This window comes from Apus apus, chromosome 2 (assembly GCF_020740795.1).
Source record: "Apus apus isolate bApuApu2 chromosome 2, bApuApu2.pri.cur, whole genome shotgun sequence".
In the NCBI taxonomy this organism is placed as follows: Eukaryota; Metazoa; Chordata; class Aves; order Apodiformes; family Apodidae; genus Apus; species Apus apus.
In genome coordinates this window covers 11,335,328-11,351,061 of record NC_067283.1, presented here as the reverse complement: position 1 = coordinate 11,351,061, position 15,734 = coordinate 11,335,328, and the positions used below count along the sequence as shown (strand labels likewise).

At 37.2% G+C, this 15,734-nt stretch overlaps 1 protein-coding gene across 4 annotated transcripts in view; it reads right to left on the bottom strand.

Moving 5' to 3' along the window:
• WDR37 (WD repeat domain 37) overlaps window positions 1-15,734 on the bottom strand; it is a 45,738-nt gene that overhangs the window by 28,510 nt on the left and 1,494 nt on the right. Inside the window, exons 1-6 of one of the 4 annotated variants that reach the window (XM_051612798.1) lie at window positions 15,615-15,732; window positions 10,224-10,255; window positions 6,209-6,386; window positions 2,709-2,805; window positions 709-804; window positions 501-565 (exon numbers count right to left, since the gene is read on the bottom strand). In XM_051612798.1, coding sequence (XP_051468758.1) covers window positions 501-565; window positions 709-804; window positions 2,709-2,805; window positions 6,209-6,346 — 396 coding nt within the window. In that variant the 5' untranslated portion in view covers window positions 6,347-6,386; window positions 10,224-10,255; window positions 15,615-15,732. Of the gene's footprint in view, window positions 1-500; window positions 566-708; window positions 805-2,708; window positions 2,806-6,208; window positions 6,387-10,223; window positions 12,362-15,614; window positions 15,733-15,734 lie in introns of those variants that run through there. The other 3 variants (XM_051612799.1, XM_051612801.1, XM_051612800.1) reach the window with 3 other exon arrangements.

The following is a 15,734-nucleotide window of genomic DNA, read 5'->3' as shown; positions in this document are numbered from 1 at the left end:
GATCCCCAGCTACTAATTTGCAAGGCTTGCAAGATAAAGGGAACAAGCTGTTCCAGTCTCACAGCTAAAAAATATAAATAATTTTAACAATCCACAAAACCCCATAATAGTACACACATTGATGCTCACTTAAAACTCCACTTCAACTGCAACACACAAATCTTTATTTAGAAATTCACTACCTACTAAGTTCTCTACTTCCTTCATGAAATTGAATTTCTTTAGTTCTCTTTACAAGATTAATCGCAGGTACACACGTGCACACACTGTCTTCCCCTCCAACATTCATTATTTTAAAAAGGTAGCAATTATTGGGAAAATGTAATACAGTGTGGTTGATGTAATGGGTGATGGATTAATCCAAGATAGAGATACTGTTCCTCATGAGGCAGGTTTTCTCAAAGAAGAGCACTACTCAGCTTCAAGAAACCACAATTTACAACTTAAAGACAGCCACACTATCTACACATGGATGAGTAGAGGCTTAATGTGTTTCATACCTTGCTAGTAGATGCCTTGTAAGTTGTCTTTAATTTCTGAGAAAGCTGACTGGTACTATGACTGGCTGTTGAGACAAATTCAAAGGAAGACATTTCAAATACAACATCAGCTTATTTGTATAAGTAACTGGCTCTATGTTTTAGCCAGAAAAGTACACAAAAAGTAAATTCAAAAACTCTTGTTCAGGATTCTTTGTGGTTCTCTTACCTTTTGCTTTCAGCTGTCCTTTGCTCAGTTCTGCTCCATCAATTGTCTGTCCTTCACCTGCTAAACGCTCATTCAGTGTATCAATCTCTCTACGTACTAACAATAACAAAAATTCACATTAATAAAAAAAAAATAGTATCATTAACAACATAATTAACATAGTATTTAAGAATTGTTATAGTTAGTGGGTAATCTGTTTTATGTTAAGGACAGGAAAAGATCAACTGTGATTTTATAAAAGCAGGTCTCACCAAGATATAAACCAAGACTCATACTGAATTTTCTGTAGATCAACCTTGACCTAGATTCCAGGGAAAGTATTAGTAGCTTCTAATTACTGTTACTTTTCCTAATAAATGTGGCTAAGGATTAACAAAACAGCTTCTATGAAATACACGGCACACCTCATTCAATCAAATTCAACAGGAAAACAGAACACCTGCATCATCATATATATTTCAGCCACAGAATTAGTAAGTAATTTCTTGACAAATATTTTATTAATCACAAAATAGTATTGTCTCCTGAATGCCTGTCTACTGTTAAGAGTTTTGGTAAGACAGGTAGTGATGCAAATTTTACGACTGAAACACATTACAGATGAAGAATTATGTACACATTTTACATTAATATGTTTCAGACACACTGAATAGAATAAAAATATTTTCATTGCACATAAGACAAAGCATGTATTTGTAACAAGACTATACTTTTCTGTCAATTACTTATTAACTCTCACCAGTGCCATTTCAACACAAAACAGTGATGGCACAGCTAAAACAAATCAGGTACTTTTAAGTTACTTCCAGTGGCTGGGCTGGTCCAAAATTGCTCAACTTTATTTCAGAATAAAACTTAATTTTATAAAGAAAATTTTCAGTTACTTATAGGGCATTTTATTTTTTTCTCAAAATCTTGGCTGATACTCTTAACTGTTCTCCTCAGGTGAATTCTTATTAAGATTTCTTTTTCACTGTTTTTAAGAATATGTCTAGCTGTCTTTCCACAGATTCTGAGGACTCCTTTAAAAAAGTCACTCACTCCAAGGCTCTGAAATGTGCGAAAACGTACCCCATCAGGAGTATGATTCTTGCCAATTCTAAGAAATTCAATGAAGTCTCAGTTCAAAACACTAGAAAAGTCAGTTCACACTTCCATACTGCATCCAAGTGCTTGAAATGAGCAGAGCAAGATTCTCTTTCCTGTGTTCCTAGTTACATAAATGTAATTTTTTCTAAAACACTTGACAATAGAGAAGAGAAGTAAACAGAGAGACAGGCTTGCAGTAACAGATGACTGCAACAAACAAGCCAGGCAGATATAAGAATTGCCTTAAAGGATTAAGATTGAAGCCTGGAAGAGATAAGAAAAGGAAAAAAGTAGAAATAGGTTGCAGAAAGGGAAAGGGAGCGTATGAAAAAACAGGGAGAAAAAAACCTGATATTTTCTATGTATAGTATCTGCAACACTAATGTAGGAATTAAGACTATGAACAAAAAATAACAGACTGAGCACAGAAGAGAAAAATTAGAAATTGTCAGGGAGGTGGGAAAGACACAAGAGTGAGGAGTGAACTAGAACTGTGAGGTGAAGGAGGAAGATGAATAAAAAACAGAAATGGAATGGAAGGAAAATAATCATACTCTGGAGGTACAGACAAATTCAACACTTGTTTTCTGACAAACGTTTCTGAAGTTTTGGGGGAGGGGAGGCATGAGTGGAAATCCCTACTTTTCTTGCTACCAGCCAACTTCACCTTCTTTGCCCAAGAGTCAAAGGAAGATGACACACATCAGTTCTCACTACTTGTGTCAAAGAACTAAGAACGTGATTTTTCTGAAAAGGTACAAGCCCCATCTTTAGCTACAAGTTCAAAGTAATTCTTACACTCACAGAAAAGCTATGATAATTACAATACAGTAGCCGAGTGTCTGAATTAGCACTACTATATTCCAAATCCAAACAATTCATAAACTGCTGGGAAAAAAACAGATACTCACATTCTAAATTTTCAATATACAGGTTTTCAAACTCCCGCTCTATTTGTCCAAAAAGCTCAAGGAGTGTATTGCGTACAGAAGATGGTAGTTTAGAATCCTAGAAAGTAAAATGTTGAGGTTTATATTTTTCTTCATATATACTTCATATAGTTTACCTTCAATCATAAGCTGATTTTAACAGTTCTATCTCCCTGCAAGGAAGAAAATTAAAACTACTACTAGTGTAGAACACAAAACAAAAAGCACATTTTGCAAACTTTTTATATTTCAAGGGACAGAATTGAAATCACATTTTTCTTTTTTTTTTTTTTTAAAGATAATTAAAGAAAAAAGGTAGAAAAATATCTACATACAAGGTCAAGGTTCCAGTTAAAGAAGAACAAATACTGCTGGTTAACAAAGTTAATTCATAAATTCACTAGACATTAGGTTAGGAAGTTGTCACCACAACGCACCTTATTACCAAAGCTTGAGACAAACTAACCTTTCAAACATATTTTTAACATTGACCCATTTTTTTCACTAACTAGAACAAAGTATGAAGGCAACTGCAACTTCTAATCATTCCCTCCCCAGATATTATTCAACCATCTTATCTTCACAAAAAGTATTTTGAAGCAAGTTCACAGAGGAGGGCTGATTTTTTTTCTTCATTGTAATAAACAGACCAATTCTGAGGCACAAAAACATGAATGTAATAGAACCGCTAAGACAGGATCTATATGATCTGAGCTCAATACACAGCTTGACCACAAGTTTATGTTGGCAAGTTAAATTAAATTTTCTTAATCTGCCTATAAAACAGAGAACAGCACCACATTTTCCCTGAATAAATGCATACCATATCCAAAGCAAGATTCTCACTGTATCAACAATTCTGTTATCAAACACTGTTGAGCAGTGAGTAAAGCAGGAGACAACTGACTGCAGCACACTTAGAAGCCAATACTAACAAACATCTTAAAATGTAAAGCACAGCATACTACTAAAAAATGGTAAATTAGAAAGGAGAAACTATGGTCATTAGTCTAATAACTATAATCAATTAATCCACTCTAGTATGGATTAAAGGACGAATCACCCTTGCTCACTATGTAAACAATTTCTACTAAACCTGTTCTATTCTTCAGTTGCTGGTGGACCACAATCTGTAAATTGGCTTACTACACTTATTATTTATCTAGGTAACCAGCTATAAACTTTTTAGTAAGTATTCCACTTAATGGAGCCTTAACCTAACAACAAAAAAGATCAACTATTCCTACGTAGCATATATAATCAGTCAACTCAGAATTCAGTACAACATCATCTTACTACTGGACAAATCTGTACATAATGAAGCTGCATTCAAAAACTAAGAAATATCTATGCCAGGAAACAAGTTACCAAATTTTGGTGTGAAATTATTATGGTATCATGCATGCTATATTATTAAGATATCAATGTTCATCTACCAAATATACAGGGCATGTGCCCAACAGCAATATCTACTTTTTTTAAACCAAGCAAAAGTATATAATTTCAAAATCTTGAAATCATCAGCTATGAGCAAAAAAGGAAAACTGAGTCAGCTTCTGCCACAGCACAAAGCACTACTTCAGGTCTAGAAGTACAGAAGCAGCATTACTAGAACGGCAGTACAAACGTTAGCACAGGACACTACTCAAATCCGAGTGAACGTCATTATTAAATGCAAGTTTAAGGATGATCATAGCTTGTTTTGTTCTTAAGTCTTCCAGCAAACCTAAAGCAAAAGAAATTGGTTTCATTCCTATAAAAAAAGTGATTCAATTGGGGAAGGCTGTGCATACGAGCCATCAGAGGGCAGCACTCGCCTTCCCACCAAATCAGAATCTAAACAACCAGAAGTTAATCTCACTCATGTTTATGTTCACATAACCAAGATTATTGTCTTCAGAAATAATTAAAATGGCCTATAATGATCCCGATTTTATAAGTTATTTCTGAACATCAATTTTAAGAAGAGCAAGAACCACTAACAGCCATGACACAGAGGACATCTGCTGTGTGCATAATTCAGTTTTATATCAGTTTCACAGCTACTTTAAGCTGACAGAAACACACATCATGCTGAAAGAAGTGGTCCTATGCTCCTTATGCCCCACTAGGATATTCCTTTTGGCATCTTCACTGCCTCTCCCTTGAGGCAACACTTTTGTTCATGCATTCACAGTCAATCAGAACATGAAACAGATCCTGATTAAAACTGACTTGAAACAAAACTGATTAAACAGGAACACTGTACAAATGAAATACTACTAAGAAAAACACAAAAATTAGAATAATTATTTTTTACTATTGGGTTCAATTACTCAATAATTCCACACAACAATGTTGTGAAAGAAACTTTTCTGTTACTTTCAAACACAAAAGGAGATGTAATCAAGACTTTCAATCCAATTCTCAGAGCAGGAAAGCATAAGCAAATCTAAACTTGTTCTAAAGTAACCAGAACAGCATCCACCACTTCCTTTGCTCTCTTTAAAGTTGGATTTAAATTAACTTATTAAAATACTATGCAATGTTATCTGTTTATCTGCAAAAGTACTTATCTAGATCTTATGCAGTTTACTGCCCCACTGTGAAGAGACATTAATACTCTCTACTTGTAAGATTCTATCCCTGTTTCTTCAAGGTTAAAGGCCAACAAAAATAAATAAAATTAAACATGTAAATATGACAGCATAATACACTTACAGAGCTTGAAACAAATACTAAAACAGCTTAACATTTTGTTTTACTGCAGAGAAGTGACAACATGCCTTGAGCTCTCAGCCACCCTTCAGTTCTTTCCCAAAGTAAGGCTGTGATCGTTGCATCATCTTTGCCAGTCCCGTATTAACATTGTGTAGTCAATTTGACAATAGTTTTCAAACTGATCCTTGCTTATCTTTGGCAGCAGCACTACTTCAAACACTCCCTTAGGTGTTTAGGAGTCTTACCTACAGTTAATCTTAATATTGTTAAAAGGGTTCCAGATGGCATTCACTACACTGACTAACATGACTATGAAAATTAGAGAAGTTTGTGATTACTATTCTTTCTCTGAAGCTTAATACACAAACGATCACCCCTTCATTTGACCCAAATTAGAAAGAAAAAAAACAAACACAAACAAAAACTGAAGTTAAGTGTATGCCTTCAGCAAGCTGACACTATCTGTTTACTTTATGGTAAGGAATGCAAAACAGCATTCCCACTAATACCTTCCCTATCAGAGTTTCACTAACATATCTTGGTTTACTCTTATTCCTGAGTTACTACTATTCCCAATTCAAATGGAGGAAATCATGAATTGATCTTCAACTGGGGGGAGGGAAGGTGCACCTAAATAATTAGGCTATTTTTTTCTGATTCTTCATGGCATTATCATTCCTGTAAGAATACACAAAGGCCAGACAAAAGCTCCACAGGTCTTTATAGGACTTGAATCATAAAAAAGTTACGGAAGTTATCCAAGCAGCAGTGTGTCATCTTACCTGCCCTTCCAACATGTCTCTCTGCAGTCCTGCCCGTTCTTGCTCGGAACTGTTGGTTCTTCGGATTGAAAGACTGTGTGATTTACGTTTCTGCTTTGCTTGGCGAGCAGATGCACAACTTCCACTTTCTATTGGCATTACTTCAAAAAAACAGCTTCACGGAGGGTCCTATGATAAACTAAGGACAAGTATTACACTTTACAAATCGCTTTGCCAAGCTAACAAGAGTTTTTGTTGTTTTTTTTCCTCGAAATAGAAATACTTAGTTCTAATTAATTTCTGAGTTGTTTGGGGTGTCATTAAAATGAAGGGATCCCTATTACTTACAGGTACTCTTCAAACAACATTTAGTTCAAAAACATCTATGCATATACACAAAGTGAAATCACTTTTGCATTACTTATTCATTAGCTAACAAATCTCCACATAAGGAAAATAAATACCTTACTCATTTTGGAGAACACTAGCAGAGACAGCCCCAAAATGCTTCCAGGAAACAACTATTATGCATACTATGTTTCACTGAAATGCATGCAAAATTAAAACCCAGCTGGAAAACGAAAGCAAAAAGACATGGTAATTTAGGGACACTGTCAGGTTAAAAATGTATCATGCAAAATTGGGTGTTAGTATACAACATTTAATAGATGTGCTTGTTTACACATATGTTGAAATTTATTTTAATTACATACTTTCCACCATTTTTGACAGCCCACAGTTTCACTTTCTTGGATAGAAAAAGTGTCCATGAACTTAGGAGAAGAGTGGAAGTGCACCTGACTTAACAGGTTGTTGTTGCTGTTAATTTTTTTAAGCTTGTTAAAGCCAAATATGTAGTTTAATATCCTTAAAAACACCTCACAGTATCACCATTTAATATTACCATGCATGATCTACTGCTTTCCCCTGTTTAAGAAAAATCAGATTGTTTGATTTCTTGCATAAACATGGAGAATATGTTCTTTACTGTCAAAATCTTATTTTTTACAAACATTTAATTATGCAATTTTTAATTAAACCTGATTTTCAACAGAAATTATTTTTAGTTTCATGGGGTACCATTTTAACATTTCAGATGTTTTAAGATTGATTACTCAGAATTTTTAATCATTAACATTGATGACAAAATAAAAATTCATTCTCCAGCATACACGATTTCTGAGACAACAATTACAACTTAAAATAGCTGCAACAGTCTGCAAAGAGATAGGAGAGCAGAGCTGGCAAAGCTAACAAGGCAACTGAGCTTCCTTTTAAATAAGCTCATCAGAGAAAAATTAAACCAAACCCAGGGCCACTTCCAATTTAAGATCCGCCAACACACTAGATCTCAAGCTAGGAATGAGCACCATCACAATTAACAAGTCTAGGCATTAACCAGTTTTATGGTTTTGACATGTTTTTTTCAGGTTTTTAACATATTCATAAAGCCAAGGAAAAGTACAGCTTACTAAAACCATGGTATGCACCATTAATAAAAACAGTTTTAAATTTGCTTTCATTTTTATATCACAAAAATGAAAATACAAAAATATATTTAAATTTGTATCAAAATAGGACTAGATTTAGTTAAGGTTTTGATGCCCTTCCATCCTCAAATTTTCTCATTAAAAAGTTTGGTGTTTTAATTAGCTTTTGGAACACCTGAGTTCCAGTAACCTGACACCAATTCCACAGTGAATCTAAAATAAAATTCAGGTTGCAACAGTATCTTGTACTGCACTGATTTTTTTTTTTCATTTCCTCTGGACTCTGCACAGTCCTCTCCGGCACCTAATCCCATCAGAGCTTTTTATGTGTGATTAATCAGTAGTAACTAATTAGCTATGCTCACAAATGAAAGAAGAAAGAAGAGAGAGAACTATCATTGGGTAGTTTCTTATTTGACTTAGGTTTCTTTTTTTTCCACTATGGCTACATTCCTCTGCCACAGGAAACAGGACTGAAATTATAAAAAGCCCATCCCATAAACAAGTTATTGTCAATTGTCTGGGCTTTGCTAAGTATCTTTATATTCCCGGACTTACAGTCAACAACTAAGAGCAGGTTTTTCAGTGCTTATCTCGTTTCTGTTTCTTTTCAAAGTATGATCAGATCCTAAACACATGAATATTTCTCTTCTTTTCCACCCTCCTTCCTATCTCCTTTGGGAACCACTCGTTCAATGGCTTTCAGTTTACTGATTTCTGCAGTGTTCTAATTATTTTTAAGGCCCAAAGCATGCACATACAAAGACGTGTTAAAGTTTTTTATCTATACATACACAGTTACATATTATCACATCAACCAGTTAACACTGTTTCACTTAAGATCTATGGGGAAAAAAATATATAATTTCTAATTCCTAACAGATTTAGGTCCTGAGCTGTAGCTCTACAGAGAGATGTTAATATGGTTTATGCCCTACCAGGCATTGCTTTAATTATATTAACTTCCACTTGCCCTCTGCTGCCAAGCTACTACTTCTTTAAAGGACTTTACCAAGAAACACACTTTCCTGGATTGCTTCATAGAATGGTTTGGGTTTAAAGAGCCTTTTACAGGTCATCTAGTCCAACCCTTCTGCAATGAGCAGGGACATCTTCAATTAGATCAGGTCTCTCAGAGCCCCATCCAGCATGACCTTGCATGTTCCCAGGGATGGGGCATCTACCACCTCTCTGGGCAACTATTCCAGTGATTCCCCACCATTTTCATTAAAATTCTTCCTTATATCTAATGTAAAATGATCCTCTTTCATTTTTAAACCACTACCTTTGTCCTGTCATTATAGGCCCTGGTAGATAGTCTCTCTCCATATTTCTTCTAAGTCCCCATTATGTATTGAAAGGCCACAATAAGGTCTCCCTAGAGGCTCTTTCCTGGCTAAATAATCCCAACTCTCTGTGTCTTTCTTCACAGGAGAGGTTTTGCAGCCATCTGATCGTTTTCATGGCCCTCCTCTGGACCTGCTCTAACATGTTCATGTCTTTCTTGTACCATTGGCTACAACTGCATACAACTGGCTTTCTCAGCTGCAAGGGCACATTGCTGCCTCCTGTCTGATTTTTCACCCCTAGGTATCCCCAGGTCCTTCTCTACAAACCTGCTCTCAATTCATTCTTCCCCCAGTCTGTATGGATAATGGGGGTTTCCCCAACCCAAGGTGCAAGACCTTGCTCTTTGCCTTGCTGAATTTCATGAGGTTGGCATGGGCCCACTCCTCAAGCCTGTCAAGGCCCCTCTGGATGGTATCCCTTCCCTTAGGTGAATCAGATGCACCCCTCAGTATCAGTATGCACAGATTTGGCAGCTATACATTCTAGTACGTGAAATTTAAAGGGACACAGTCAAATGCATGAGATAACATTTTTACACAGTGAAGTTCTCACATCAACTAAACAGAAGTTTCTACTTTCACAGCTCGTAAGCAAACACAAAAGACCAGGTATGAAACACCTCCCGTTACTGTATCTACTTGGTAGCAGCACTTCACCTGCAGCCAGTGTCATTGCCAGTAATTGCACTCTCCTCATGCACCGGCATGACCACATCACTCATGCACTGTTCTGGAGAGAGCAAGCATGCAGGCTCCTCCCCAGGCTCTGCAAGAGGGTGCACACAGCCATAGCAAAGCTGCAACCAAAGAGGCAAGAAGCAGGCATGTGCATACAGAGGATAGGAAGGAGAAGCTGAAGGGGACTAGCTTCACTGCCTTTAATATTATTCTGAATTCCACCAAATAGCCTCATAAACTTTCAGTAAGGTAACAATCATTACAGAGTTTTTAGAACCAGGATGTAAATTGCATTTTAAAAAATGACAGTGTCCCTTTAAATATTAACTTCATTTTGACAATTTCAGAATTATCTTGATGTTAATTGTAACAGTAACAAGTTACAGGTTTTTCATGAGTGAACTCCACGAAACAGATCCTTGGCAATATGATGCTACTAAAATAAATAAATAAGGTGCTCATTTCTAGCAGTTACCTGATTCCCCTTATGATGTAAGGTTTTCAAACAGTGAAAATTACCTGTCCAGAATATCAGTGTCATGTTACATATCCTATGAAAACCATATTAAATATTGATTAGTGAAACAGTCAGTAGTATACAAACCAGTCAAAGTCTTTCAAATTTGTGCAACTTTTGCAGTTAGAACACACCACACAACAGGAAAACAGGGTGAGGGAAAACATCAACAGGTCAAGGTTAAACACCAAATCACAGTCAAACATAGCAAGAAAAAAAGGCTTCAAAACAACCCATCATATATTGTTAATCAGTTGCAGTTAATCATAACTTTTCAGTGTTATAAACAGGTTCTGAAAAGATCCATTCACTACATTCACTTCCCTTATACCTAATAACTCTACAAGCGGGATACAAAATCACCATGAAGTATGAGACTCTTGCTTCCTGAACCAAATGAAGCTCAACTCACAAAAGCTAAAAACAATAAAGAATTAAAAAAGCTGAACTAAAGTACTTCCAAAAGAAGTGTTGTGTTAGTATATTCCAACAAGAGTGGCAGTTCACAGCTACTGTATTACTTAAATTGAGGAGACCTTCAGCTTTCTGCTCAGTCATTTAGGAAAATGCTAAGTTTGCACAGTGCTCTTCACACAGTGATCTGTTGCAGTCCCCAGAGAACGGTACCAATGAGTTTCTGACAGTCAATCTGCAGAAGTAGGGGAGGAAAACGTGTCCTAGAAAACATCTAGACCATAGGTGATTACTACGTTCTGATTGCAAAGATACCTCGGTATTTCAGTTATGCTGTTTAATTAAACTCAGAATATTTTACAGTGTGTTAAATTAAAGTTCTGTCACCTACCTCACTGTAACAAGATGTCTCAGGGAATACTTCATCAGTAACAGTAAAGAGCGGGTCTATAATCGGTTACTGCTTTATCCAGCCACAACAGAGAAATGGCACCAACAGGGCACACACTAGTCTTGCTGGACTTAAAAATTCACTGCAGCAACCAACCAATTCTACTTGCCTCCTACTTCTACACTTGAACACAGAACAAGCAGACTACTGAAAGGAAAGAATTCCTGGGCTACACATGCTGCTGAAGGCAGAAGAAAGTCTGTTTGAAGAACTGTCAGAGCACAGACAGGGTGGCTGCGGTTTTGCATTTCCTTTTTTGTCCATTCAAGACAATACACAAGTGTGTAAAAGGGAAAGCATAAGGAAGTTTCAGCAACATCTCTTACCCAAGATCTCCCTGCTCCATTTTGTTTGAAGTTTAGCAACAGTGATACTTACTGTTTAGAAAAGGATCAGTTGGAGGAAAAAAAAAACAAAACCAAATAACACAACCTGGAAACAATGTTATTGTCTTTGTGAGTTATCCAGGTCTCTCATTGTCAAATATGATTTACAACTTACAACAAAATTTTAGTGTATACAACATGAGAAGCAAAGGTTTTTTACAATAGTAATTATTGTCCTGTGCAGTATTAAAACTTTAAGATAAAGAGATGCCAATTAATATGTTGGGTTTTTGTATTTTCACAAAGTGAGGAGGGAAAGGGGAAAAGAGGGAAATTATTACAGTTATTAAGTTCTTAATTTCAGGTAACTCGGTTTGACAGCATCACTCATGAGCCAAGGGAATTTAAGTATCAAAGTATGCCACTACATTTCTTATTAATATGCAAAGAAATCCAATTTAAAGGAAGAAAGCTTCAATTTTGAGATATTCAGTGAACAGTTTGTTTCAAGGATGCTGTACATTCAAGTCCATTAATTCAAAGCAAACTCCAAGAATACACCACACTGAGAAAGATCAAGCTAAACAGACTCCTTTGTAAGACTAATTTGATTGATAAATATTTAGGAAACAAAACCATTCCAGATCATCACAGATGATGCTAGAACCACTAATAAGTGTGCTCCAACCTCATGAAATCCAATTGAGTGTTACAATAATATTTTTTTCTAAATTTAGTACAGCATGCTTTCAAACAAAACTAGATGTTCCTCAAAATCTAAACAGGGAAAGCATCCATCACTGAAAAGGTGACAACCTCCCTTCAACAGAAGGCATAGTAAAAAAGCTGCACCAATGAATTTTAGGTATGTTATACAACTGGAAATCAATGACAAAAGCTTTAACACATTAGTGAGTATCTACTCTGAGCAAGCTTCTAGCACCAAGACTGAAGCATAAGCTAACCTAGTTTTGCTGCTAGCAAGCTTTGATCTTGCTAATTCAACTTTGTCAGCAAATACTGCAATCACACCAAAATGCAGTGCAGATCCAGCCTGCCTAACAGCCTACTAGAGCAAGAAATTATACTGTCAACCATGCAGACTTATTTGAACTAATATAAAAAACAATTTTCAAGCTTGGATTATTATTTTTTTTTTAATTTAAACATAGAAGAAACCTGCCTGGGTCCACTAATAACCATCAGACCAAGACTTAATAAGTGAAACTGCTGATGTCCTGAAAGCATAACATTTTCCCTGGTCATCTGTATCATCTATGTTTGCTGAGTGTACTCACTGTTTTAACTAGTTTAAACAGCACAAGATACACTATAATCGTACAATTAACACTAGTTTGTTACCTAGGAGTACATATAGTACTTGTTTTATTTATAGGTATGATTAGCTGACCTTATTGAAGTATTCAACAAACAGCATCAGGTCCTGTTAACTTACTGCTGGTTAAATCCTAAAGTGTGTGTGAAGGCTACTTTATTTCCTTAGCTGCTTCACAGACATTGTATCTCCCATTCCTCTATTAGTAAATCCCTAATAGCTTAGAATTAGTCTACATGCACGCACAGGTAAACAAATACAAGACCTGAGGGTGAGGAATGCTAAGGAAGTTCAAGAGCAAAGGTGGTTTAACCAGGTATTTGTTTAAGAAAGCACTGCACCACATTCAGAGGCCAGAATCCTACTATGCTAGTCTCTAAATAAACAATATTTAGGTACTTATTATTGATGTACAATATAACAATTTACTAGATAAATTGATATTATGCTTTTATGCAAACAGAGTGATCTCTAATGCTCTTCATTTGGGAATATATTACTCATTAATAAATCAGAATCTTTACTGCTTAAGACATCAATGAAGGAAAGTAACTTTGACACTAACTATAATACATTTAGCAAGCTCTTCTGAAGCACCAATAAATATCCTTTGTACAGAACATTCTTGAAGCATTTCCTCATACAACCTACCACAGATAACTACCAAATCTTCCAGCAGCATGTGTAAGGGCACTGCAAGTACCTAGTCCTTCCATCTTGACACACTAAGACATGCTCAAAATAGTCAGTGGGTATTACTCAACAATGAGAAAATACAAATAATTCTAGTTGGCAATGAGATCACCTCAATTCCTCAGCAGTCACACATTGAGTACTAACAAACTTTCCCCCCACAGAATTTGGAAGCAGTGACTTCCAGGATAAGCATGGCCTTCACCTCACAAGCCAAGCTACTAGTCTCAGCTCCAAGACTTAAAAATTCCACTACATAAAACGATCCCAATCTCATCTCAAAAGTACAAAATGCTTTATCACTTGACTTCTCCTTACCTGAAACATACTAGTTCTGACTTACCATTTCTGGATTTTGTAGAAGTAAACCTTCTTTTAAGACACTATCATCACACAGTATTTCTTCTATGACTGTATTAAGATTCTCAAGCACTGCAGCCCATACAAGAGACGGTTTATTTTAAAAACAAGTTCTAAATTTAAAAGAAAGATGGTGGAAAAGCTCATCTACAAGAAGTACCTTTAGATTTAACTTGATATATCTGGTTTAGGGACAAATGTACATATAAACAACTAGCACTGAAAAAAAACAAAAAAACACAAGACACACAAAAAAAAAAAACAAACCCAAAACACAAAAGACCTACCACAACAAAACAACAATCCACACTACAGTGGCCTCTACCTTAAATTCTAATGTTTGGTGCAGGGATGTTTTCTTAAAATAATTATCCAAGTCTACAACACACAAAGCTACATTTGAAATTATTAAATGTTGGGGCTGACACACACAAGATCTAATGTAAACTACTCATTAGAAAACATACTCAAGGACGCTTGAAGTTACCAGCTAGTTTTCAAAAATATCACGTAAGAAATGCCAACAGCAGGCTTGCTTGGAAAACAGATTCAGAAATCTACTCAAAGAGAAACACACTGCTGTGAAGTTGCAAAATGGGTCCCTGAACAATAAACATTTGTGTAATTTCAAGGTGTACTCAATGACACTGAATCACTTCAAAGAAGCTGTTCCACCAGTTCTTTACATAAATCTTCCATGAATTACTGTTACAGGAAATATACTTTAATAAAAACACTACAACAAAACAAACTCTGACAAGCTGGAAAATGTAACAAGAGGGATGAAAACATCAGGAGTTTTTCTTGCAAACACCAAGATGTCCTTGAACTGTTGTTCAAGGTTTCACTTAAAAGAGTTTTTCTCGTCTTTGCGCAGGCACTATCTTTTTATTTAATTTCCTTCTACTCAGCCTCTGAAAACAATAAGCATATTACATCTTCCCTCAAATTTGTTTTCAACATTTTAGTTCAGGAAAAGAGAGAGATACTGCAAATAGTTCTTTACAGACATAACTTTCAGCCATCTCAGACAGTTTCAAGTCATCCTCCAAAGACTAGATCCACCTTGTCCCACCACAAACAGCACTTCCCTTCCTCACGCAGTTGTGCCCCACTTCAGGGAACCTGAGTGTTCAGTTTTTACTTCATTGGTACACGTGTCAGAGGATCTGAGCTCAATCTGTAAACTGATGAGGTACTGCACTTGGCTTGGTCCTTAAGATATGCAGTAGCACAAACAAAGTTAGGGAGCTGAGCCTCCTCAGCGGGCACCCTGGGTTTCACTGCCTGCAGACCTGCCACCAGCCCTACAGCTTCAGGCTGGAGGTGAAAAAACAAAACAAAACCCGGAAATAATAATAATAATAATAATAATAATAATAATAATAATAATAATAATAATAATAATAATAATAATAATAATAATACCAACACATAGAAAAAGGGCTAATTTTCAGTTATTTGTCGTGAAGAAATCCTGTGCCAGCCATTTCACGCGGAAACCCGCCGGAGCAGGGCGGGCGGGCCGGGGGTACCGAGGCAGAGGCCCCGCTTCACGCCACGGGCCTGACGAGGCGGCGGCCCCCGCGCAGGTAGCGCCGGGTGCCCGCGTCTCCCGAGACCCCCGGGACCCCCGCCCCGGCCCTGCCCTCCCTTCCCCGCGGCTCGCGCCGCGCCGGGCCGGGCCCTGCCCCCCGGGGGAGCCGCTGCCGGCGGGGAGGGGGGGGGGGTCTCTCCGGGCGGGAAGATGGCGGAGGGTCCGCGACCCACCCGGGGGGGCAGGGACAGGGGAGCCGCGGCCCCCCGCACTCACCTGTCAGCCACAGCCGGAGCGGCGGGCGGGAAGGGGCAGGGCAGCGGACGGCGGGGGAAAGGAGGAGGAGGAGGAGGAGGAGGGCAGGAGGGGCAGCGGCGGCAGCGACGCGCCTCTCCG